Consider the following 25309-nt stretch of genomic DNA (forward strand, 5'->3'; position numbering starts at 1 on the left):
TTTTTAATAAAATAAATAAAATTTTAAATAACAACTATAACATATTTTTAAATTATACATGTCAACATAAAATTTAATCTAATAATTTCATGTTTAAATGTGTTTTGCGAAAGAAAAATAATGAAAGATGAATTAAATCAAACATATATTTTACAGTTTGATTTATATAACACACTCATTTTCGTTATCGTTCACTGCTTTCAACGACCTAAACTATGGCGCTCTCCTGCTCACGTACTTGTTCTGTTGTTTACCATTCTTCTTCGTAATCTCGAAGTCGGCGATCTTAATTTTGCCATTGCCGGAAACAAAAATGTCCAGAGGCTTCACGTTGCAGTGAACGAAGCCGGTGATTAGTGAATAACTTCTCTAATGTTTGATATTTCCCGCGACGGCAGGTTTCCTCATGATATTGCACTATTTTAGCGGACACCTGTCCTCGGCCGTTTTCATCGGAGTTTGATCGTAAACACATAATTCGGAGATAATACTAATTGACTTAATTACACCAATTGATTCACGGCTTAAATTATTAGGAATTCGTTCGCAGCAAATCATTAACGCGTTTAATCAATATATGCTATTCCAATACTAAAATCACATAAACACATGCTTAAATTAAGCAGCTTGCCTTTTCATAAACCAGAAAACTAAATATATATATTCTTTTTTTGTGAGTTTACAGTAACCACAGTTGCGATTGAATCTAAGGCTTCCTACAAACCCTAAACAATGTAAAGGAAAACTAATTAAAAATGGAAAGAAATATAACAAAATTCACAGTTTGTTTAGTATAAGATAAAGCTTGTTCCCAACCCTAAAAGACCAAATTTGGAGTTCTTGATCTTCTTCAAACTTATTAGTAGATACGATGCTATTCCAATTTGTTACGAGGTTGTAGGTGTCAGTCCTTTGCATGCTCCACTTCTTCAACGGTAAAGTAAATTCTCTCAGGCATGGGTCCAGCACAGTCACCTCCACACCAACAAGTCGTCCTTTACCATTCGGACCATCTCTTTCATCCAATTTAGTAATCTCAGCTTCGGTGAGGAATTCACACTTAATTTCATTTATGGGCATTGACAAACGGTTGCTATTCGGCTTCACATCTGAGCAGAAGAGTCTCTTGTGCATGAGAAATTTAAGATCATGACCACTCAACTCAGAGACTCGATTCTTGAATTCTGCAGGCAAATCTGGTGATGGTCTGTTCTGTACCAAGATTATGCTTCTTGGTTTTTTAATCATTGCTGGCGTGACTCTTTCCTCTTTAGGCATCTCTTCAATTTGTCTGCAAGTACATACACAAGAGTCATATGTTTAAACTTTAATACATATAGAATAGCATATAAAATAAACTATATAAATTGGACTACAATTACACACCTTTTTCTGGTCATCATCTGACCAGTATTGTGAGTCTTTGGCTTCGATTCAACACTTGAAAGTAGATTGCTGAAATTCTTTAATTGAATCAACTCTTCTTCGCGATATAACTGGGGTGCATCTTTTGATATTGCCAAATGCAAAATGGAAGGCTTAAATGGTTTGCAAGACATCTTCTCAAGCGACTTCCAATCTGTAATGCTGGCCACCAATTCCTTTAAAGTTTCCAAGTCTTTCATGATGATGAAAGGAATAAAGCTTAATAGTTGAAAACACGAGTCAAGGAGAAAATAGTAGTGAGACGATTGAACAGATTTTTTATGATAAAAGTATGGGAGAGTAGTGAGGGTTTTAAAGAGACGAAAAATTTACTGGTAAAAATTAAACATAAGATAAGATGAGGATAAATTAATTTCAAGAATAATTTGATTTTTATATCAGAGATAAATCTCCTATCAAAAAATTTATTATAAAAAGATATACTGTTTCAAAATACCAATCATATATTTGATTTGACAATAATTTATTTTCCGATAGTTTTAGATTCTAATAATTGCTTCAACCTAATTGTGATGCCTTTTTTGAACTTAAAAAAAAGGAATTGATCTCTTTATTTGTAATTTGTACGTCGTGTAGAAAGTGGCAAAACTGAAACGGTGAAAAATACGTAAAATCCAATCTAAACCTTTTTTTATTAGATAAGCTTGAATTGATCTTATAATTAATCAATAACAATTCAAATCTAATGGACTATTTAATTAACACTTTATTAATAAAAAATAATATAAAATCTTTACTTTTCATAAAAAAAATTAAAAAATATTTTTTAAGATAATATTTTTTAAAAATTATAAAAAGTTATAGAATATATAGTTTCTTAAAGATTAATTTTATGACTTATATTCTAACATTTAATTAATTTATCACACACTAATAAGAGTTGCAGGTTTACAAGGATCGAGGTCTGAGCAGATGAAAAAAATGTTTACAAAAATGTTTCGTTATTTCAACAATTTTCTCAATAGCATTATTCTTAAAGGGTTATTTATAGAATTCGTTGTAGAAGTATAACTAAATTCAATAAAATTATTTTTGTAGAATACAGAAAAGTATAATTTAATTTCCAAATATTAGTTGATAATTGTTAATTTTTTATTAGCAGATAATCAAATTTTTGACTTTTTTTTTTCTTTTATCATCCAATCAACCTTAAAATATCATTATTGATGTAATGATATTTTATTTCAGTTTAAAAGTATATGTGGAAAAACATGAAAACAGCACATGATAAAAAGTTATTTAAGATAGAGTAATTAAGTCATAATTAATATACAAAGTATTACAGAGTATAGCTTATTAACTCAAGTGCGCCGCTAAGGAGTTGTTTTGATAAAAGATGTCCGTAACAAACAACTTATTAATTTTAATATTTTATTAAAAGAAGTTAATAGTAAAATTTAACATAAAATATAAAACATGTTATCTTAAATTAATTTTTTAAAAATGACTTAAAATTAATTCTAAATTTACTTTTTCAATTAAAACTAAATATATTAAAATTATCTAATTTTTAAAAAAATTTCAACATAAAGTGAGGTAAAACCAAACGCGGATGAAACCAGTTTCTTGCAAGGGAATAGCAACTAAAGAATTAAAGAAACGAAAGCAAAACAAAATTGTGATCTCTGTACAATTGGCCAAAGGTGGAGGCTAGCAATCCTCCTATCTCTACTTAATTCACAACTAATGAAATACAAAGAATCAACGAACGTGATCGAATGTGAGCCGTAAGATCTGATGACCATGGAACAATCAACGCTGCACTTCCAAGTACTTCACCTAATGCTTGTCCAGCCATCCGATTCTGACCAATTCGCCGGCGTCTGAACGGTTACAAGCCGCCGGAGTCTATTCTCCGGCGAACACGACGACCCGAATTCCCACATACGCCACTCATCAGAATCCGGGGAAGACGGAAGCGACGCCGTTAAGGTGGAAGCCCAGTGAGTTAAATCAAAGTGTGTCCTCGGAGACGGTGACGGCGACGGTAACGGCAACGGCTCATTAACTTTCTGAAACGAAACGGTTTCACCGTTGACGAAAGGGTGATTCAAAAGCATCTCAGCGCTCCACCTCTTCATTGGATCCTTAACGAAACACTTCAAAAGAAAATCTTTTCCCTCTTCTGATAACTCTTCTGGAATCTTCGGCAATTCTTCTCCCGCTCCAATTCGAATCAACAACGACCAGATATTCGACCCGCGAACATCCCATGCGGGTTTTCCCGTCACCATCTCCACGACGGCGCAGCCAAGGGCCCATATATCCGCCGGAGATTCATACTCATTGTCGTTCACCGATTCCGGAGACATAAACAGCGGTGTTCCCCTGCACTCCAATTTCCCCGGTTTCTCCCCTTTCTCCTTTGCAAGCCCAAAATCCGCGATTTTAACATCCCCATTCTGGAAAACGAGAATGTTTTGAAGCTTCACATCGCAGTGAACATAACCGTTGTCGTGAATATGTTTTAGACCTTCGACGAGCGACCTCGTACAACGCCGAACGTAAGACTCCGGGAGCCTCCCTCCGTGTTTTTTTACCTGATCAGCGAGAGAACCACCTGCGGCGTATTCGAGGAAAATGTTGTAATACTCTTCTCCGTTTTCTACCGTGTGATCGTCGCCGAAACAGTTAATGACATAAGGGGAAGCTCCAAGGCGATCGAGTATTTCCTTCTCGTTTTTCAGCATAGACGAGGTTTGAACATGGGAGGATTTGACGGCGGTGGAAGAAAGAAACTGAGTGGAAGTGTTTGTCGGTATGGCTATGTTGACGGTGGCGAAACTGCCACTGCCGAGAGACTCTCCGCGAACCCAATTCATGGTTCTGAACAGTGGTATGTATGTACGATGATGTGCGTGTTTCTCTGTTTTGGACGAGAAAGAAAACAAGAGTGATTTCCCCTTATAAAGAAGGAAAGTGTGCGTACCCGCGTGCGGTGTTTGTAGATAATTCAATTCAATTCAATTCAAGTACCAGCAATAAGCGTGGGCGCGGGACTGAATTTGGCGGCAAGGAATATTTGAAACATGTGATAATCAAGGATATTTTCTGCGTAGGATCGGCGTTTACTCTTTGCGCTGTTTTATAGTACACCAGTGCCTTAACGTGTTTATTACTTTGTTTTGTTGTTTGGATAGGAAAGTTGTCATCTCAGATACAATTCTTTTCGCCTTTTTCAATGGGATTTGATCGTATATGCAAAATTTATTAGAGATATATAATCGTAACTAACTTATCAATTTGACCGCGCTTTGAAAAGTCATACCAATCATGTTTAAATTAAGATCATATTTGTTTTTGATTGAATATTCTTTTTTCTTCTTCATGACTATATAATTATGTTCTTCATGAAGTCTTCTCGTGTTTGAATATTAAATACAATATTATATAATATTTTCTGCAATTTTCTTTTTTTTTTATCTTTTTAATCATCTTTAAAATATTGTACTTATCTTTTATCTTAATATGTTTAGAATAATAAGTAGGATGAATTATTTGATAAAATTATCAAATATTGGATAAGATACACAGTTTTATATGATTATTTTTTACCTGTAAAAAATATGATTCTTTTTTATTTATATATTGTTTTTTTTTTTTTATCTTTTTCAATGAATAATTTAAAACATTGTATCTATAGAGAAAATAAACCGTAAAAATAAAGCATATGTTATATTACATCTAGTTACCAAAAATTTGAAACGATACTATGAAATAAATGATTCTGACCGTTCCAATAAGTAATGTACAAACCAAGTTTTACTAGGCTTGAGCTCGACTTGAGTTGAATACCGGCTTGAGCTTGGCTCATTACCTGTCATAAGCTCTTTAAAGGCTCGGTTTAAAAGTCTGGTTTGGCCTACGAGCCTATTTAAAAGTCTGCTTAGAGAAGTCTTTAACCAATTAATTATTTTAAAACCTAGTGAAATACTAACTAAAAAAAGAAACTTATAAAATTTCGTATAAGTAATGTACAAAATCCAAAAATAATTGATAAACAAAATCATATTGAATTCAAGGTATTAAAACACAAAGTATATCAAAAGAAAATGAAAAAAAAAGAACATAATATTAAAAAAATATATGGATTAGAGATGATTTATCATAATATAGTCAAATAAAAATATTTAAATTGTCTAAAAATGTCTTTACAAAACATTCTTTTCTTTGGAATGGTTGTATTATCCTTTGACAAGCGGGTCGACTCATTTTCATCTCTAACTATAATGAAAGATGAAAAAAATGAGATAAAACTTTATACTCATAGAATAGAATGAGAGTTGTGAGTTCTTATTTATAAAAGACGGTCGTGTAAATAACCTTACAAATCATTACTAATTTTTAGATAATAACTTGTAGATAACTATGACTTATAAATAATGTATATTTTTCTTTATTATACTAACATAAAAGATTTGATGTGTATATTGAAGTGTCACATTACTTACTTATGATACTCATTCTCTAACCCCATCATAGTACATTACATTTTGTCTCTAGCTTGGGGTCAACAAATTTGTTTTATACTAACCATGGGCTAGTAATCCCCAAAAAAAAAAAAGAAACTAAAGATCATACTTGCCATGAGCTAGTCATCCCTTAGAAAAGAAAAAACGAACTAATGAGGTGTAGTATAAATGAAATAACTTGGATGACTCAAGTTTGTTAAGTGGTCAGCACATCTATTACCTCGTGGTAAATATGGTGGAAGTTGATGGTACCCACTCTATTACTTGTACTCTTCTTTATCAAAAAAGTTACTTGTACTCTTCTATGGCATGGACAAAATCAGCACAGTAGAGGAAACTTCTTGGAGCAAGCATTCACTTTCAGTTGAAATGCTACCTAAGAATTTGGCGAAGCAAACTTTTACTAAGTTTAAAATATACTTTTTCCATTCTAACAAAAAAATTACTTTTTCTCGTTATTTCATTTTCTCCTTTATTTATTTTTTCTCCCCACCCAGACGAAAACTATATAAATTATATGTTTGTTGTAATATTGTTTTAACATAAAAGTCTATTCGGAGTTATTCCATCCAAACTTTTATATTTTACTTATATAATCCTATGACTTAACTAAATGTTGAATCAAATAAACTAAAATAATACTGATCTTTTTCAAAATATTTATTATGCGCTCCTTTTTTATCTTTAATACTGGAGAATGTATTATGAAGTTAAAAATAATTTTAATATGAACATAGATATTAATCAGAGTTTTTTTCTTCTAAAAGAAATCAGAGTTCTTAATATGCTGCAACTATTACATTATAAAATAGGAAGAAAAAGGAACCTAAGTCATGTAATTTATAATTAAAAAACCTAAACTGTTATTATAAAAATATTTTATTTTAGATCTAAATTTTTTTAAACTAAATTTAGATTTTCTTTAAATTAGTTTTGATGTTTTAGGCTATTCATTCTTTATTTTATTCATTTGAATAAATGACTGCTTTATTTAATAACACTGCATTTTTTTTTGTTCTTATTTCTTAATTCCGAGAAAGAGAGTGCAAAGACAAGTGAAAGGAGACAGAAAAAGAAGTGTTTTCTGCGTGCCGCAACAGCGATCTGCAATCCACACGACGAACACATTCATCTGGAGTGGGAATTAGGAGGCGGTCAATTCGGTGACATGACAAGCCCACTTTTCAGCACCCTATGCTGAACAAATTTGTTTTCGAGCAAATGCCACCTAGTACTTGACACATGACAGTAAACAAAAGAATGATTTTGTCTTTACATTGTGATTTGCCACATTGTGATTTTTTTACTTCATAATCCTCCTATTTAATGTGGCGTTTGGTATTATTGAAGAGAAAAAATGAAAGAGAAATGCAAAAAAAATATTCAAATTAAAATACAGAAAAATGAAACATGAGATTTGTATATAATTTTAAATATTTTTTTTTTCGCAATCAATCACACGTTAAGGAAAATCAATCATTGATTAATTTAGAATTTGATTAGGTAGTGTGAGTAAAATTTAACAAAAAATTGTCAATAATCAAATTCAAATAGTAATCACTATTATTTTCATTATTTATTTGAGAAAAAAAATAAGGAAGAGATATTTTTTTTAAAAAATACTAACAATCATGCTCCGATCGCCACAAAGTTTGACATATTTTAAGAATAAGATCATTAGTTATTTATGAGTATTCTCTTCTTTCAACTCACTTGAGAGTCTTTTATTAGGATAAAATTATGATGGTCACCACGTACAAAAGTCAACAATATGCCAAATACAAAAATCCTAAGGATGTCAGAAGATTTGAGGTCAAAACAAAACCTTTTCCCCAAAGAGCAATGATTTCTCTCATTATTTTTCGATAAAATAAAACTTTTTATAACCAATTTTTAAAAATAACACATAATATTATATTAAAAAAAATAATAAACTAAATACCATTCCTGCATTTGTGTTAGTTCTGTGAAAATATGCCATAAAAAATTATTCTTATATGCATATTTTGAGCATTATTTCAACCAATTTATTCCCATTGGAGAAGTGGATTTTAATTTATTCTAAAGAAATCACCAAGTCTTAAAAGATGAGGAGTGATGTTTATAATGAGTTGTGAGAGAATTTCTTTTTTAAATATATTTATCTTACAATTACATGTTTCTACCAATAAATTTTGAATGATACAAAATATCAGACATATACATAATGTATTTTAAAAAATCAAGAGTCTAAATCAATTAATTAGGCACAATTTGTTGTAAATCTCATACAATAAAAAATGACAAGTTGAGTAACATATGTGGGAATACCAATATACCTAATCCTATGAGATTTTAGGTTGGATGTAATGTCAATTTCAGTTATATAATATGTTTGTGACACATTAATAAAAAATTTCTGGGAGCTGAAGACAAGTGTTGTGTTTTAGTCCCATGTTATTTCCTAACAAGTCATTCCAAGCAAGCAGATATGTCCCACACCCCAAACATTTTAAGTTACAAAAGCAGAACAATGGCATACCAATTGAACAACACCTTCATCTGTGATGCCAGTCAACCCCCACAATGATATAGATGTGAGATTGCTGATACAGTTAGCAAAAGATATTCTAAGAAGTCCAGCATCAGTTATTTGGCCACCCCAACGGCTCCTCGGTCTGCAGATACAAAAGACAATAAATGTTGTTCATCTTAGATCTACATTCTTGACATCATGACAACTCGGCAGCCTATAACTGGTGATAAACTATCAAACTCAACTATTGCTTTTATCAGGTGAAAAATTTTAAGTATCAAAGTCAATGGCACACCTAACATACATAATCTAATCTTTTTAATCACTATTTGCAATTGTACGAAACATCCCTCACTCCTATTCAATATAGGCATCTCCATATCAGAAAACTTAATACAAAAGAGAAAATAAAGTAAAATGACTACTGTTCTATTACCCTAACCCTCCCACAATGCCACCACATATATGGAGAAAAAAGGTTAGAGATATGGCTTAAGGCAAATGGTGCGGATTCAAATAAAACACAAATACGGCTTTTACTCAAGAGTTCAAAAATCTAGCAGAATCCCATTTCTCTTATTACCATTTTACGTATTTACACAATTCAGTTGCAATTTATATCACTAAACAGTCACAGTGAAAGCCTATGCTTTCAAACAAAGCATCATGTTATCCATCTATCCCTAAATAAGCATGTTATCAACCTTCTCCAAATACTACCAGTCACCAGAGGTAATTGCCAATTCAACTCCTCGTACAATCAAAATTTATAAACTTAATCACAATCCATCTCCAAAGCTCAGGAAATCAATACAGAAAGTTTACTTTGATGTTTAAAAAAGACCATCAACATCAAAGGGAAGATATCGGAAACATTTTACCATCCTTATAGAACAGAAAGGAATTGAGGGTCTGAAAAAGAAAAAAGAAAGAAAGAAAGAAATGAATATAATATATATATATATATATATATATATATATATATATGCATATGTTAGAACAAAGGAGAATGTGGATGAAAGTTTGACAAAAAAAGAAAGAAAAAAAAAAGGCTTCAAGTCCCATATCGCTCTTGATAAACACTTGAATAGTGTTTCACTCCCTATATATAGAGAGCTCTTTTCTTCTTTTTTCCTTGTCCCAATTGAGAAGCGTTTCCTCAACTTTTCTTTCTCCCTCCCATATTTCAACCGATGCATTTCCGGCAAACTTCTCCCTCTTTCTTTCTGTCGCTCTAAAATTTCGATTGACTATAATAGTGACTTTTCAAGTCATATTTTTCGGTTGACTATAAGAGTGACTTTTTAAGTCATATTTTTGGTCGACTATAATAGTGACTTTTCAATTCATATTTTCAGGTGGCTTTAGAGTGACTTTTCAAGTCATACAAGAAGGTGTAATTCTAGAAAGGTTCCCCCAGTATAGTGGGAATCTTATACAGTGATCTGAGCTGTTTTATCCTGGGGACTTCGTGGTTGATAGTCTGCTTGCACAATTTTTGGCAGTACCACAAAATGTCTTAAAGAAAGCCACATTGTTCGCGACTCAGCCTGTAATTTTTTTGGTTTGCCATAAATTATTTTTACAACAATTTTAAGACGATTTCGGCTCTGCTATGGTTATCGTAGATATTACTGGCTCGAACAACAATGACCTCAACAAACCTTTTAGGTTTGGAGGGTATCATTTCAAACGTTGGCAACAAAAGATGATGTTTTCTATGAGAAAAGTTGCCTATGTTTTGAACACTGATATTCCAGTGATGCCTAAAGATGCTGAAAAGGAAGTGAATGATAAAATGAATATGGAATTAGCTCTTTGGAATTAAAATGATTACCTATGCAAGAATTTCATTCTAAATGGGTTAGCTGATGATCTCTATTATTATTATAGCCCATATAAGTCTGCCAAATTAGTTTGGCTGGCTCTGGAAGAAAAGTATGATACTGAGGAAGCTGGGACTAAAAAGTATGTTGTTAGCCGCTACCTCAAGTATCAAATGACTGTTGATAAATCAGTAGAGTCTCAATCCCATGAGATACAGAAAATTGCTCAAGAGTCATACATAGCTGTGATAATTGAGATCAATATGATTGGAGGATCAAATGGATGGTGGGTAGACACTGGCGGCTCCCGCCATGTCTGCTATGATCGTGCTATGTTTAAAACATACACGAATGTTGAAAATAAGAAAGTGTTGCTGGGTGATTCCCACATCACTACTATTGCTGGAATTGGAGATGTTGAACTGAAGCTTACCTCTGGAAAGACTTTGATTCTCAAAGATGTGATGCATACTCCAGAGATGAGAAAGAATCTGGTTTCTGGTTTTCTTTTAAACAAGGCTGGGTTTACTCAGACCATAGGTGCAGATTTATTTACTTTGACCAAGAATGAGGTATTTATAGGGAAAGGGTACGCCACTGATGGCATGTTCAAATTGAATCTTGATATTAATAAAGTTTCTCCTTCTGCTTACATGTTGTGTAATTTTAATATCTAGCATTCTAGACTTTGTCATATAAATAGTTGTTGCATATCTAACATGAGTAACTTAGGTTTTATTCCAAAGCTATCTTCAAATCACTTTGAAAAATGTGTTTTTTTTTTCTTGCAGTCAATCTAAAATAACTAAGAAATCACATAAATCAGTAGTTAAAGAATCTGAGCCATTGGATTTAATACATTCTGATATATGTGAATTTGATGGAACATTGACCAGAAATGGAAAACGATATTTTATTACTTTTATTGATGACTGCTCTGATTATACATATGTATATCTTATGAAAAATAAAAGTGAAGTGCTTGACATGTTTAAGTTATATGTAATAGAAATTGAAAATCAATTCAATAAAAAAATTAAGAAACTTCGAAGTGATAGAGGCACAGAGTATGATTCCAGTTTGTTTAATGAGTTTTATAATTTGCATGGAATCATACATGAGACGACTGCTTCATATTCACCTGAAATGAACAGTAAAGCTGAAAGAAAGAACAGAACTTTTACAGAATTAGTTGTAGCTACTATGTTGAGTTATAGTGCAACATCTTTTTAGTGGGGCGAAATTTTATTAACTATTTGTTATGTGCTAAATAGAATCCTCAAATCAAAAAGCAAGACATCTCTCTATGAGATATTAAAGAAAAGACAACCAAATTTGTCTTATTTGAGAACTTGGGGATGTCTGGCCTATGTAAGGATCCCAAACCCCAAGAGGGTTAAACTTGCAAGTAGAGCCTATGAATGTGTGTTCATTGGTTATGCTATTAATAGCAAAGCGTATAGGTTTTATGACCTAAATGCAAAAGTGATCATAGAGTCAAATGATGCTGATTTTTATGAAAATAAATTTCCTTTTAAATTAAGGAATAGTGGGGGTACTTCATCCAGTTATCTTCCTGCTATTAGTAGTGAAAATCTTGCACAACCAGAACCAGATATAGAGCCTCGAAGAGGTAAAGAGCAAAAAATGGCCTATACATTAGATGAGGATCCATCAAACCTTCAAGAAGCTTTGTCTTCTTTGGATGCTGACTTGTGGCAAGAAGCCATTAATGATGAGATTGATTCTTTAGAATCTAATAAGACCTGACATTTAGTAGACTTGCCTCCTGGTTGCAAACCAATTGGTTGTAAATGGATCTTGAAAAAGAAACTAAAACCTGATGGTACTGTGGATAAATACAAGGCTCGCCTTGTAGCCTTGTAGCCAAGGGTTTTAGGCAAAGAGAGAATGTGGATTTCTTCAACACCTTTTCACCAGTTACTAGAATAACATTCGGGGTGCTAATATCTCTTATTGCTATTCACAGTCTAGTGGTACACCAAATGGATGTTAAAACTGCTTTTTTAAATGGTGAATTGGAAGAGGAAATCTATATGGAGCAACATGAAGGGTTTGTGATTCATGGACAAGAAGATAAAGTCTGCAAGTTAGATAAATCTTTGTATGGTCTAAAACAAGCACCTAAGCAGTGACATGAAAAGTTTGATAACTTAATAGTCTCGAATGGGTTTAAGGTGAATGAAAGTGACAAATGCATTTACTACAAATCTGTAAATAATATTTGCACTATAATATGTGTATATGTCGATGACCTTCTCATATTTGGTTCAAATATTCATGTAGTGAACGATGTGAAATCATTGTTGTGTAACAACTTTGATATGAAAGACCTCGGAGAAACAAGTGTAATCCTTGGTATTAAGATTACTAGGTCAAAAGAGGGAATTTCTCTGGATCAATCTCACTACATTGAGAAGATCTTAAAGAAATATGATTACTTTGACTGTAAACCTACTAGTACACCATATGATCCAAGTGTAAAACTGTTTAAGAACACTGGTGAAGGTATACGACAAACTGAGTACGCAAGTATCATTGGCAGCCTTAGGTATGCCACTGATTGTACTAGACCCGACACAACCTATGTTGTGGGATTATTATGCAGGTTTACCAGTAGACCTAGTATGGAGCACTGGCACACTATTGAAAGGGTAATGAGGTACCTTAAAAGAACCATAAACCTTGGATTACATTATAAAAGATTTCCCACTGTACTTGAAGGATATAGCGATGCAGATTGGAACACTCTTTCAGATGATTCCAAAGCAACCAACGACTATATATTTAGCATAACTGGTGGGGTTGTTTCTTGGAAGTCAAAGAAACAAACTATCTTAGCTCAGTCCACTATGGAATATGAGATGATAGCACTAGCAACTACTAGTGAGGAAGCAAGTTGGCTAAGAAGCTTACTTGCAGAGATTCTGTTATGGGAAAGACCGATACCAGTTGTGTTGATCCATTGCGATAATACCGCGGCTATTGCAAAAATTGAGAACCATTATTACAATGGTAAGAAACGACAGATACGTCGTAAGCACAACATTGTTAGAGAATTACTCTCAACAGGAGCTGTTAGAGTGGATCACGTACGCACTGATGATAATTTAGCAGATCCTTTGACGAAAAGATTAGCTAGAGAGAAAGTCCATAACACTTCTAAAAGAATGGGACTATTGCCCTTACTGCGATGATCATTCATTATGGTAAACCGACCTAAATGACTGGAGATCCCAAGAACTAGGTTCAATGGGTAATAACAAGTTATGAAGTGATATGAGATGAACATGTTGTTATAAGTGAAAGCAACATGATTCTTGAAGTAACAAGAGGATGAGTTATGAAAAAAAAAATTCATAATTCTTAATGAGATCTATACTCTATGTTGAGTGGAGTACCTAGGCTACATGAGTACTCTTGATAGACTCACCTATGTGAATGTTGAAGTGGGGGCCGCTTCATATGAAATTTTGGGCAAACATTTCTAGAGCGTTCACTATATTGGGATAGACGTGCATGGCCTTTAACGCACGGGCTTTATAGAATACACCTATGAAAAGGTTGTGTGTGGTTTGATGTCGGAGATAGAGTTCAAGACTTCAAGTCACTCTAGTAAAATCTGAATTTTACTCACTATGCAAAGGTTCAAGTTGTATGACACCTTTGTTTATGCACAATTTTATGAAATCCTCGAAAATCTTCTTTTCCAATTTCAAGTGGGGGATTGTTAGAACAAAGGAGAATGTGGATGAAAGTTTGAAAAAAAAAGGTTTCAAGTCCCACATTGCTCTGCATAAACACTTGAATAGTGTTCCACTCCCTATATATAGAGAGCTCATTTATTCTTTTTTCCTTGTCCCAGTTGAGAAGCATTTCCTCAACTTTTCTTTCTCCCTCCCATATTTCAGCCGATGCATTTCCGGCAAACTTCTTCATCTTTCTTTCTGTCGCTCTAAAATTTTGGTTGGCTATAAGAGTGACTTTTTAAGTCATAATTTTTTGTTGGCTATAATAGTGACTTTTCAAGTCATATTTTTCAGTTGGCTATAAGAGTGACTTTTTAAGTCGTATTTTTGGTTGGCTATAATAGTGACTTTTCAAGTCATATTTTTAGATGGCTTTAGAGTGACTTTTCAAGTCATACAAGAGGGTGCAATTCTAGAAAGGTTCCCTCAGTGCAGTGGGAATCTTATACAATGATCTGAGTTGTTTTATCCTGGGGACTTCGTGGTTGATAGTTTGCTTACACAATTTTTGACAGTGTCACGAAACGTCTTAAAGAAAGCCACATTGTTCACGACTCAGCCAGTAATTTTTTCGATTTGTCATAAACTATTGTTACAACAGCATACATGTCTAGTTTAGTGAGGTTGTAGGCATGAAAAACAAGGCGAGAAGTGGAGTCGTCATCCATCTTCCAACCGGCAAAGCTGAGATTGTGTCTCCGAGCAAGAGACTCCTTCACCCCTTGTTTCCATTTCTTGCAAACACCACTTGCCCTTGTTGCAAACACCGCATCCACATGAAAAGATTGGTGAATGAATTATACATTAAAACAATGAAATGAAACACTCATATATGCTTAGTGCTTACTGTGCCAAATCAGTGAAGGAAGTGAACAGAACAAAAATATAAGCCAACAGGTCAATTGGCAAGCGATCAATCTCTACCTCAACATCCATAACTAAGGTTTGGCTACTCAAACCACTAGACCTTCACCTCAAAGATCAAACCTTTAACTCTTCCTACTTCTGTTCTGTTCTGATGGAAAGCCAAGTAATATAATTAATAATACATACACCCGAACAAGCCAAGTGAAAAACTGTCCTCGTGTTTTCGTCATCATTTGAATTGCCACGTCCTTCCTATTTTGTGTTTACCCACTTTTTTTTTCTTCCTTTTATTAGTTACTAAACGCCGGCGTACAACTCTTTTCTTGTCCATTATGGGATAATTTTACCTTCACTTAGAAATTAGATTATCTCTCTTAAAATATATTATACTACCACAAAAAGTATACAAACAAGTTATGCAATATGTTGCTAAATAATTATACATTCAGATTCTCTTTCTGTTTAATTGTGGATCCTATATGTCTGAGTGGATAAGTGTATTATGGTTTCTATCAATCCCTCTTTTTCGCAATATCATATTATATAGTATTGATTTTAGTACATGACTAAATAATTAGAATCTTTTAATACATGATTAAATAATTGGAATTTGGAAATGATAATGAGTTGTGTAACACTTCATTTTTATAAAATAAATTAATAAAGACGTTAGAGTTTTAGCAAAATAATGAGATTTTTTAATTAAATAAATAAAAAGAAATAATTTTATTAATTAAAATAAAGATTTAAGGTGAATAAAATAAATATATGTTCGTAGAAAATAAAAAATATATAAATATTTTATTTATTTGATAGACACTAAAATAGAGTTTATTTTTATAAAATAAAAATCAAATAGAATAAATAATAAAGTGAGTACATATGGAGACATATATATTAGATTATTTTTTAAATTTCTTTGTGCTTTTTCTTCATCTCAATTCCCTTTTTCCTCTCTCAAAATTCTTTCTTTTTCCTACATATATTCAAATTTGTCTCAGTAAAATTATTATCTTGGACTCATCAATCGTTGGATCGTATTGAAATTTATATACCATGTTCAAAATTAATTTTCACACATCTCCACCACTGAGATTTGTGAAATAATTTCTTTGGTGAGAGAAATATATCTCGCACGGAGTTCATTTTTTTTCTGCATACACCCAAATTAGCCCCAGTAAAACTATAATCTTGAAATTATTAACCGTTGGATCATTGTGAAATTTGAATACCAGGTTGAGAACTTATTATTTCACATGCCAATCATTGAGATTTGGGAAATAATATATTTAGTGAAAGAAATGTCTCTCGCACAGATACGGTAAAATGGAGACTCCAATCCCTTCTCATTTTCTCTAATGCTTAGAAACGCTAGTAGAACAACTATAAGAAAAATTTGAAAAATCTTAGGAAACTGCTAGAGATTTCACTATCACTTCTAGACTACACACGTGAGCCCGCTAAGAGGTAAGTGATGAAATTATCGCAATTATGGTTAGAGTAAACATGTGTATGCATCCTTAGAGGATTAAAATAGAATTTATTTTGGGATGTTTATTGTATTGTAATTCTTCGTGTATGATTATAATTACGAGATTGTTGTGTTTGACGGATTAATTGATATCCTGATCCGAATTGGTTGATAAAATTGAGTACTCTCAGTGTTTTCGTGTTGTTGACATATGATTTTGATATGATTATATGAAATTATTTGAGAGGTTTTACTTTCCATGTTGTGAGAAGCATTTTTGTTTTATGTGTTTGTGTTTTGGATAAAATTTACTAGATTAACGTGATAAATTGTTATATTTGAATCATAAAATTGTGATTGAAATTGTGTGTGTAAGTGATAAATTGTGAGATAATATGTTGCTTTCAGATTATAAAATTGTTATTGAGATTGAATATAAGTGTAAAGTTAAACATGCGTTAGTTTGTGAGATACACGTAAAAGTGTGATGGTGGATTGCGACATTGTGAGATGTTAAATTGTGAACATGAGATTTGGTTGGTTAATACTTGATGTGACAATACTTGTGTTGTGAGTTGTGAATTATACAATAACTCGACTGTTATTTACCTTGAGAAAAATATTTATGCGCGAAGTGTTTAAAGGAAAGTATAGGGTTCAAAGTTAGAAACATGAAGTGTTAATGAAAAGCACGGGCCTACGTTGTTTGAATTAAGCTTTTACTTTTAAAATGTTGAAAGTAGTTCTAGAGATATATAAGTATGTATGTGTTAAGAGTGAAATTTGTGTCCGATAGATATATTTGAAGAAGGAAACAATTTTTCCTTTGAAGACCTCTTGTCCTCCTCGTAGGCTTTCCATCAAGGGTTTGTGTGTTAAACTACTATCAATATCAAAGATCAATCATTGGAATAAATTATAAACAACAAGGTCATGAGTTTTGATGATATGGACTCCAATGATAATCCTAATAATATTTTGATAATAGTTCTAATAAAAATTTCGATAGTAATTTTAATAATAATAAGAACTAGGGATTGAAATAGTAAAATTTTTTTAGAAGAAATGAAAATTGGAAAAAGTAAGATTTTGAGAAGAAATAAAGATCGTAAAAAGTAAAAGAATTTAGAGAAAAATAAAAACTGAAATTGAAATGTTGGATGAAAATATTATCGATCTCAACTCTTGAATTCCTAAACTCGTCTCGACCAATATGAGAGTATTACATATTTCATCCCTTACTATAATAATTAGTGAAAACACAAGTGTTGCCCTATCGGCGTGTCCGCATCTTTATCTTGCTATTGTGATTTCATGTACTAAAATTAATAAATATATATGTCAATAGATAATAGAAAAAATATATAAAAATAATTCAAAGGAGTTTGAAAAAAATAATTAATTTCATATACTCTGAAATTAATATATTTTTGTAATTTATCAATTATGTGTTGAATTGTATATTAATTTTGTTATTATGCTATTGTGTCTCGTGTCTTGAGTGGGTTTAAAATTCATATTTTATAATTTATAAGAGTAATTTTGTTATTATTTTAGATTTTTAATATGTTATCAATTATTTAGTTTTAGTTTTAATAAATATATATGTCAATAGATATTAGAAAAATATATAAAAATAATTCAAAAGAGTTTGAAAAAATTAGAAATTTATCTTAGAAAAAAAATGAAAAGACAGATAAACTTTTGTTGTTGACTTATATTTATCCCTCCATAGAATCTGAATAAGAAAAATAAAATACTATGTTAAGAGTTGATTATTTTAGAAGAAAACAATGAAAATAACTAAAGGCACGCCTGAACAAGAAAAATAAAATACTGTTATACGATGAGGACAGGTGTACGATGAAACAGCGCAATAATCAGGAAACGTGCGCGGCAAGCATCCTTAACTATACGTGCTTCCCGCCAATTTTACTTTAGATAATTCACTGGTGTTATCTTTAAAAGAGAGAAGCGCCAATCGATCAATGCATCATTCATCGATCACACAGTTTTCGTAACACAACCATGTCGTCGTCGTCCATGAAGAAGAATTGGGTTCGCGGAGAGTCTCTTGGTAGTGGCAGCGCCGCCACCGTCAACATAGTCATACCAACAAACCCTTCCACGCACAATTTTCCTTCACCCACCGCCGTCAAATCCTCCCTTTTCCTAACCTCGTATTCGCTCAAAACCGAGAAGGACGTCCTCGACATTCTTGGACCTTCCCCAAACATCATTAAATGTTACGGCAACGATTGCACTGTCGAAAACGGCAAGAGATACTACAACGTTTTTCTCGAATACGCCGCGGGCGGTTCCCTCGCCGATCAACTCAAAAAGTACGGCGGGAGGTTCCCGGAGGCTTGCGTTCGACAATGCACAAAATCCATCTTGGAGGGTCTGAAGCACATTCACTCCAAGGGCTACGTCCACTGCGATGTGAAGCCTCAGAACATTCTTGTCTTCGACAATGGTGTTGTTAAGATCGCGGATTTGGGGCTGGCCAAGAGGAGAGGGGAGATAAATAGAGAGTACGTGTGCAGGGGCACGCCGATGTATATGTCACCGGAATCGCTGACCGATAACGTGTACGAGTCGCCGGTAGATATATGGGCTTTGGGCTGCACCATCGTGGAGATGATCACAGGAGAACACGCGTGGTACGTTGGAAGCTGCGAGAATACTTGGACGTTGATGAATCGAATTGGGATAGGAGAAGAATTGCCCAAGATTCCACAAGAGTTATCACAACAAGGGAAGGATTTTCTTGGCAAGTGTCTTGTTAAGGATCCAAACAAGAGGTGGACTGCTCACATGCTTTTGAATCACCCTTTCATCAAGAACCCATTGCCCCAGCCGTTACCAAGTATGGATCACATTCCATCCCCTTCTTTAATTTGTTTTTGTATTTCATTAGGTCTGAATTCAGTAGGAATCTTTTTATATCAATGTTTTAAATTTCCTTCATTTTGTTTGGAATCATCTATTATTTTTCTTGAATATTAATCATGTTTTAATTTCTTGAAATTGTTGGTATATCTAAAATAGTTTTTAAATTAAGAGACATAATTATAAATAAAAAATTATCCCTTCATGAACATCTTAAATTTTCACTCTTTTCTTGAAAATTTTTTAGCTTGAAACTTACATTAATTCATAGACATTCATATTTCTGTGAATTATTTTTAAAGATTTTATTCCAAACATAAAAATTTAACATTTTTAATCCAAGATTTCCAAGAAATTTAAAAGAATTCCCTACCAATCACCATCTATAAGTTTTTATATATATTTTCTTTTAAAGAAATAGGTTTCATTCACTTCTTTGCTAGCTTCAAGTATATATCAATTGGTGAGTCTAGAATTATAAAAGTGTGTTCTATCATTACTTTCTTGCAAAAGATAGGGAGATCAATTTTAAGGGTTATCATTTTTCTATAGTTTTATTATATATTCCTCCAACATTGTTTTCTTTTCTTCAAGAGAGTGAATTATTATTTTTATCAATGCAATTCATCAATTATTTCTAATTTTACAGGAAAAACTGATAGACCTGCATGCATGCCAAAAGGGATACCTTGCACTCATCAGGCTAAAATGGGAGAAGGAAAAGATTTTCTTGACAAGTGTCCCGGTAAGGATCCAAAGAAGGGGTTGACTGCTGAGATGCCTTTGAACCACCCTTTCGTCAGGAAGCCATTGCCGCCCACGTTACCAAGTATGGATCACATTCTTTCACGTTCTTTGTGGTTGGTTTGTGTTTCATTATTAGTTGTGAATTTAGTAGCTAGGAATTAATAGGAGTAGTGTACACCGATTCCTTTTGTTAATCAATTTCAAACTTTGTGTTTTTTTTCACTTTAGGGGACATATTTAGAGTTTTGGCATACAAAATGTTTTTCATGTTTGGAATCATGTATTTTAAGAATTATATTTCTTGAAATTCATGTTTTCTTGGTATGTCTAAAATATTTCTGAAGATAAGAGACATGATTTTATATGCATAAATCTTTCATGGAAATCTTGAATTTTCACTCATCATAAAAAAGTTTTTGTGAGAAACTTAAATGAATTCATAAAAATTCAGATTTTTGTGAATAATTTTTTCAAAATTTTATGCCAAACATAAGAGTTTACCGTTTTTAATATCCAAGATTTCTAAGAAACTTGAAAGAATTTCCTATCAAACACCATCTATATATTTTCATAATTTCTTTTTTCTTGCAAAAGTTAGGGAGATTAACTTTCGGGGTTATAATTTCTCTATAGTTTTTATTATATATGCCTCGAACATAGTTTTCTTTCTTTCAAGAGATTGGATTATTATTTTTCCTCCATGGGCTAGTTTTTTTTATCAGTGTAATTGATCAAATATTTCTCATTTTGCAGGGAAAAGTGCTACGCCCGCATGCATGCCAAAAGGGATACCTTGCACTCATCAGGATAAAATGAGAAGACACTGCATAAAGGTGGTGGTGATGAAGAGAAAGAGCACACTTTCCCGGTAGTACCTAAACTCACTCCCTTTTTTGTTTTGGTTGTATTTGATGCATTGCATTTCATTCATGTGTTATCGGTTGAAACTTCAATATCTTAACTGTGAATTAATCTCAATCTGTGTAATGGTGTGTATTGAGCACATTTGATGGTACTATTTTTTTTCATGACTGCTTGTTGGGTCTCTTCACACACTACACAATTGAGTCTTGACATTAGGGTATTTGGGGAAGATTACTAATCTACCTAAAAAAAATGTTAAATCTTAGGTTTCCATGGTGACACTCACTGCACTTAGTTACTGGATAATTGTCTGTCTTAGGAGTATTATTTGTGTCAAAAGCACCCCTTTGAGGTCAATAGGTTACTGGAGAAAAAAAACTTTTAGTACCTTTGAGACTGTTTGACTACTGGAGAAATGCGCAGTATGTTGTTAACTTGAGAAACTTAGCAATATGTCTAAACACTCCTTTGAGGTCATCGGTTACTGGGAAAAATGCACAGTATATATATATACACTCCTTTGAGATTTATTGGCTACTGGGGAAATGTTAGTATACAAATAATAATTCTAATGCAGGCACTCTTTTTGAAACCAAGTGTGAGGAGTGGAAGATCCAAGCACGATTGTGCGGGAAACTTAGGGTAAAAAGTGAAAAGAATAACCTTAATTAATTATCTGACGCAATATCTTAATGTCTTGACTCAATTACTCTTTCCACTAGGGACTCTCCGAGCAAGTCATGTTCCTATAGTTCAGAGAATGTGTTCTTTATCTCCCATTGCTTGATTACGTTGATTGTATAGTTAAGATAACGAAATTTCAGACCTTTTTGCATCTTTAAGCATTTTCTTATTGTTTGATTTTTTTTAGGAAATAGTTACTGTCGTAGCCTATTATTTTATTTCAGGAAAGATTGTGTTAGGTGAAGCAAGAGGATGTTCAAAACCCGTGGCTGGATCATGCATGCGGACTACATCTAGCAGACTAAGACCATTGGAATTGCAGCATTGTTTGTTCCATATTCATCAGATCATGAGGATTACAATTCATCAAAGTTTGTCGATTCTTGCAATTGATTAGTGGAGAATTTTTCCAAAATTAGAAATGCTGATCTCCCAAACTTTAGGATCAAATAACTGTTCATGGGTTTGGTTTGTCATCCCATGCATGCTTTGTAATCTTCTTTATTATTAATGATATTCGGGTGTTCTTCAAATGATAAATAATGGATAGGTGTTAACCTAATTGGAATTCCAGTCCTTATTGTGATGTCTTTGCATGCCAATTTTGGCCAAATGTACATATCTCTGTGGACATTCATTTTGTTAATATCAAATTTTGGTTTTGCTTTATAAGATTTTATATTTTCTCGCTTATTCTTTTTAGTTGGTTTTCCCTTTGAAAGAGGTTTCATTCACTTTTTTAGTGGTCAAGCATCAAGTACTGAGTCTGGAGAAGTGTGGACACGATTATTAATCGCATCATTACTTTTGTGCACAATACTGGACACAACTTCAATCAGTACATCAAATGTTGAAAAGAATACACTTCAAAAAAAAAAAAAAAGCATCAATAACCGATTAGATGCAACTTGTTCGCATTCTCTTAGGATTAGAGATCTCCTAATCTTAAGTATAAAAATGTATTCTATCTTTCTCCTTGGACCAAACAAAGTTTTTAATAAATAATAGACTAGAATTAATCTTTAATTTTATAAAACAGGTTCGACCTATTTAGACAAAGTTATTCCTTCCATAAGTCATAGATTGAAACATTTCATATTACACTAATTCTAAAATTCGCTCTTCATATAATGTCTTAATGTATTAATGAAGAAAAGTATACTTGAATTTTTTGAAAAGTATCTGTTCGCACTTTCATGTTGACTGTTATTTATGATAATTCTTTGTTAGTTAAATAACTATTTTAAAATGAATTATAAGTTTTAATTAAATAAAAATACAGTAGGTATTAAATAAATTAAGAAGTGTATATATTATTGGGTTAACAATATTTTTTTGGTTCAACGACATTCTCCCTAAATCTCTAAACGAGGAAAGTAATGGGATCACTCAAGTTTTTTAATTAATCTTCATTAGTTGCTTCAAAATAAATAAATGTCAAGTCAATTTATATTTAACACAAAACCACAAGACCTTACATGCGAGGTTGTTGTTATTTGAGATTTTTTTAAATCCATTTGTGACTTATGAGATTGGCTCAACCCTCCAACTCTCTAAAATAAAAATAAAATTAAAAATAGACATGAAAAATACACTTGCATTTTGGGTTCTCATAATCTAGTCATAAATAGCCTTAAATTCCCAAGATTCATCTAATTGATCCCAACCGTCGTAATCTGGTGCAAAATGAATGTCATCCCATTCATGGTGTTGTAGAAAACCAAAATTCTCAATACAAAAAATGAATGACTAGTGTGAGAGAAGAAGTCTCCTTGAGTAAAAAAAGACAAGTTGACTAACATATGTGGGAATACCAATATACCTAACGCTATGAGATTTTAGATTGGATGTAGTGTCATTGCTATCTTCATCAAATACCCGAACTTCCAATATCTTTAATTTCATCATATTCACACCATTAACATTAATGCCATAACATAATTCATTGTCATCATCATCTCCATGTCCTAATTGCTTTTGCTTTCAATATTAATTCATTATCACAACACAAAAACTATGCAGCTCACTCACCTGTGCCTTATCATGCCCTCAGATTATGATAAACTAGAGCCACTTCATGCAACTCCACAAACAATTATTAAAGGGTCACAAAAAAAAGTTAAGTCCTGAAAACAACACCCTCAAGGTGCATGTTGTGGAGGCCATGTTGTTGCTACCCTTCTTCATGGTTCTTTGACCAGGTTGTGTGAGACAAAGTGGTGGAACAACCTATGCCAACATGGGACAAGAAGAAAAACCAAGCAGATCAAGAGTTCTTGTGTTGTGTTTCATGACATGGAGGGTGTGCAACTATCTTCCATAATTGGAAAGGACAGCAACATTAATCATCCAAGGATTTTCAGCTACGCTGAGCTCTACATAGGATCAAGGGGTTTCTCTGAGGAGGAGGTTCTAGGAAGTGGAGGGTTTGGCAAAGTGTACAGAGCTGTTAATTAAATAACTATTTTAAAATGAATTATAAGTTTTAATTAAATAAAAATACAGTAGGTATTAAATAAATTAATAAGTGTATAAATTATTGGGTTAACAATATCTTTTTTGGTTCAACCACACTCAAGTCTTTTAATTAATCTTTCATTAGTTGCTTCAAGATAAATAAATGTCAAGTCAACAAAACCACAAGACGTTACATGCGAGGTTGTTGTGATTTGAGATTTTTTTTTATCCATGTGACTTATGAGATTGGCTCAACCCTCCAACTCTCTCTAATATAAAAATAAAATTAAAAATAGACATGAAAAATACACTTGCATTTTGGGTTCTCAGAATCTAGTCATAAGTAGCCTTAAATTCCCAAAATTCATCTAATTAATCCCAACCGTCGTAATCTGGTGCAAAATGAATGTCATCCCATTCATGGTGTTGTAGAAGATCAAAATTCTCAATATAAAAAATGAATGACAAGTGTGAGAGAAGAAGTCTCATTGAGTAAAAAAAGACAAGTTGACTAACATATGTGGGAATACCAATATACCTAACACTGTGAGATTTTAGATTGGATATAATGTCAATTTCACTTTTATAATATGTTTGTGATACATTAATAAAGATTTTCCGAGAGCTAAAGACAAGTATTGTGTTTTAGTCCCATCCTATTTCCTAACAAGTCATTCCAAGCAGATATGTCCCACACCCTAAACCCAGAACATCCTTGTTAAAGTTCTTTCTTTCAAAAAAGATATTTTATTGAACTTTTAATAAATTGACTAAGACTAGAATGAGAAAGAAATATAAGATCAAGAGAAAAAGTACATAACATTTTTATACTGCTTCACTCTCTATCACTAGAAAAGTTAATCCAATTGCCTAATCCAAAACTCAAATTAGATTTTTACTATGCATATAGAATTCTTACAATCAATCATAAGAAATCTCAGTTCCCACCCAGAAAAAGAGATTTAGGCACCCAACACTAGGGTTCTTTTTGTAAGCTCAAATAATATACTATATATGCAACATGACTCATACGAATGAAAGGTTATAGAAGTTAAAAGAAACAAAAATAAGGATAAGCCATGGTAGCATTTTTTTAATGAAAAATTTTAATTTTTAAAAGTTATACTATGTTTAGAATTGTACCCTCTGGTCTCTATTGAGTCAAGCCCAACAAACCAAGTCATTATCTAACCTAATGGTTTGGATGTTGATTGGCATGACCCAAAGCATAGATTGTGTCCGACTACACAATTAGTGCCTTTATCTTATATCTTAGATCCTAAGGGATAATATTTAAT

The 25309-nt window shown here is 32.6% G+C and overlaps 4 protein-coding genes across 4 annotated transcripts; 1 reads left to right on the forward strand and 3 right to left on the reverse strand.

Moving 5' to 3' along the window:
- Positions 1-777: 777 nt before the first annotated feature.
- LOC102666575 (B3 domain-containing protein At5g24050) lies at positions 778-1625 on the reverse strand. The gene is made up of 2 exons (XM_006577555.1): positions 1387-1625; positions 778-1291 (listed from the first exon to the last, which is right to left on the reverse strand). Exons 1-2 carry the CDS (start codon positions 1623-1625, stop codon positions 778-780), a joined length of 753 nt encoding a protein of 250 aa, XP_006577618.1.
- A 1368-nt stretch (positions 1626-2993) lies between these two features.
- Positions 2994-4397, reverse strand: LOC100782937 (mitogen-activated protein kinase kinase kinase 20). Its single transcript, XM_003521002.5, has one exon. It carries the CDS (start codon positions 4266-4268, stop codon positions 3222-3224), a length of 1047 nt encoding a protein of 348 aa, XP_003521050.1. The 5' UTR covers positions 4269-4397; the 3' UTR covers positions 2994-3221.
- Positions 4398-8409: 4012 nt separating this feature from the next.
- On the reverse strand, positions 8410-14965 carry LOC100816421 (F-box protein At5g67140). The gene is made up of 3 exons (XM_003520355.4): positions 14877-14965; positions 14636-14782; positions 8410-8575 (listed from the first exon to the last, which is right to left on the reverse strand). Exons 1-3 carry the CDS (start codon positions 14963-14965, stop codon positions 8410-8412), a joined length of 402 nt encoding a protein of 133 aa, XP_003520403.1.
- Positions 14966-18395: 3430 nt separating this feature from the next.
- Positions 18396-24011, forward strand: LOC100816949 (mitogen-activated protein kinase kinase kinase 20). Its single transcript, XM_003520356.3, has 4 exons — positions 18396-19236; positions 19909-20088; positions 20760-20874; positions 23756-24011. The coding sequence occupies exons 1-4, from the start codon at positions 18396-18398 to the stop codon at positions 24009-24011; spliced, it is 1392 nt and encodes a 463-aa protein (XP_003520404.1).
- The last annotated feature ends 1298 nt before the right edge of the window (positions 24012-25309 follow it).

This window comes from Glycine max, chromosome 3, assembly GCF_000004515.6.
Source record: "Glycine max cultivar Williams 82 chromosome 3, Glycine_max_v4.0, whole genome shotgun sequence".
In the NCBI taxonomy this organism is placed as follows: domain Eukaryota; kingdom Viridiplantae; phylum Streptophyta; class Magnoliopsida; order Fabales; family Fabaceae; genus Glycine; species Glycine max.

Bases quoted from the DNA above. Each gene is read 5' to 3' on its own strand.
- LOC102666575 (XM_006577555.1), bottom strand. From the start codon at position 1,625: ATGAAAGACTTGGAAACTTTAAAGGAATTGGTGGCCAGCATTACAGAT. The intron at 1,292-1,386 runs GTGTGTAATTGT...ATGTACTTGCAG, and splicing joins CAGATGATGACCAGAAAAAG to ACAAATTGAAGAGATGCCTA.
- LOC100782937 (XM_003521002.5), bottom strand. From the start codon at position 4,268: ATGAATTGGGTTCGCGGAGAGTCTCTCGGCAGTGGCAGTTTCGCCACC.
- LOC100816421 (XM_003520355.4), bottom strand. From the start codon at position 14,965: ATGGATGTTGAGGTAGAGATTGATCGCTTGCCAATTGACCTGTTGGCT. The intron at 14,783-14,876 runs GTAAGCACTAAG...GTTTGCAACAAG, and splicing joins TCCTTCACTGATTTGGCACA to GGCAAGTGGTGTTTGCAAGA. The intron at 8,576-14,635 runs GTATGCTGTTGT...TTGTATCTGCAG, and splicing joins AACCTCACTAAACTAGACAT to ACCGAGGAGCCGTTGGGGTG.
- LOC100816949 (XM_003520356.3), top strand. From the start codon at position 18,396: ATGTCGTCGTCGTCCATGAAGAAGAATTGGGTTCGCGGAGAGTCTCTT. The intron at 19,237-19,908 runs GTATGGATCACA...CTAATTTTACAG, and splicing joins ATTGCCCCAGCCGTTACCAA to GAAAAACTGATAGACCTGCA. The intron at 20,089-20,759 runs GTATGGATCACA...CTCATTTTGCAG, and splicing joins ATTGCCGCCCACGTTACCAA to GGAAAAGTGCTACGCCCGCA.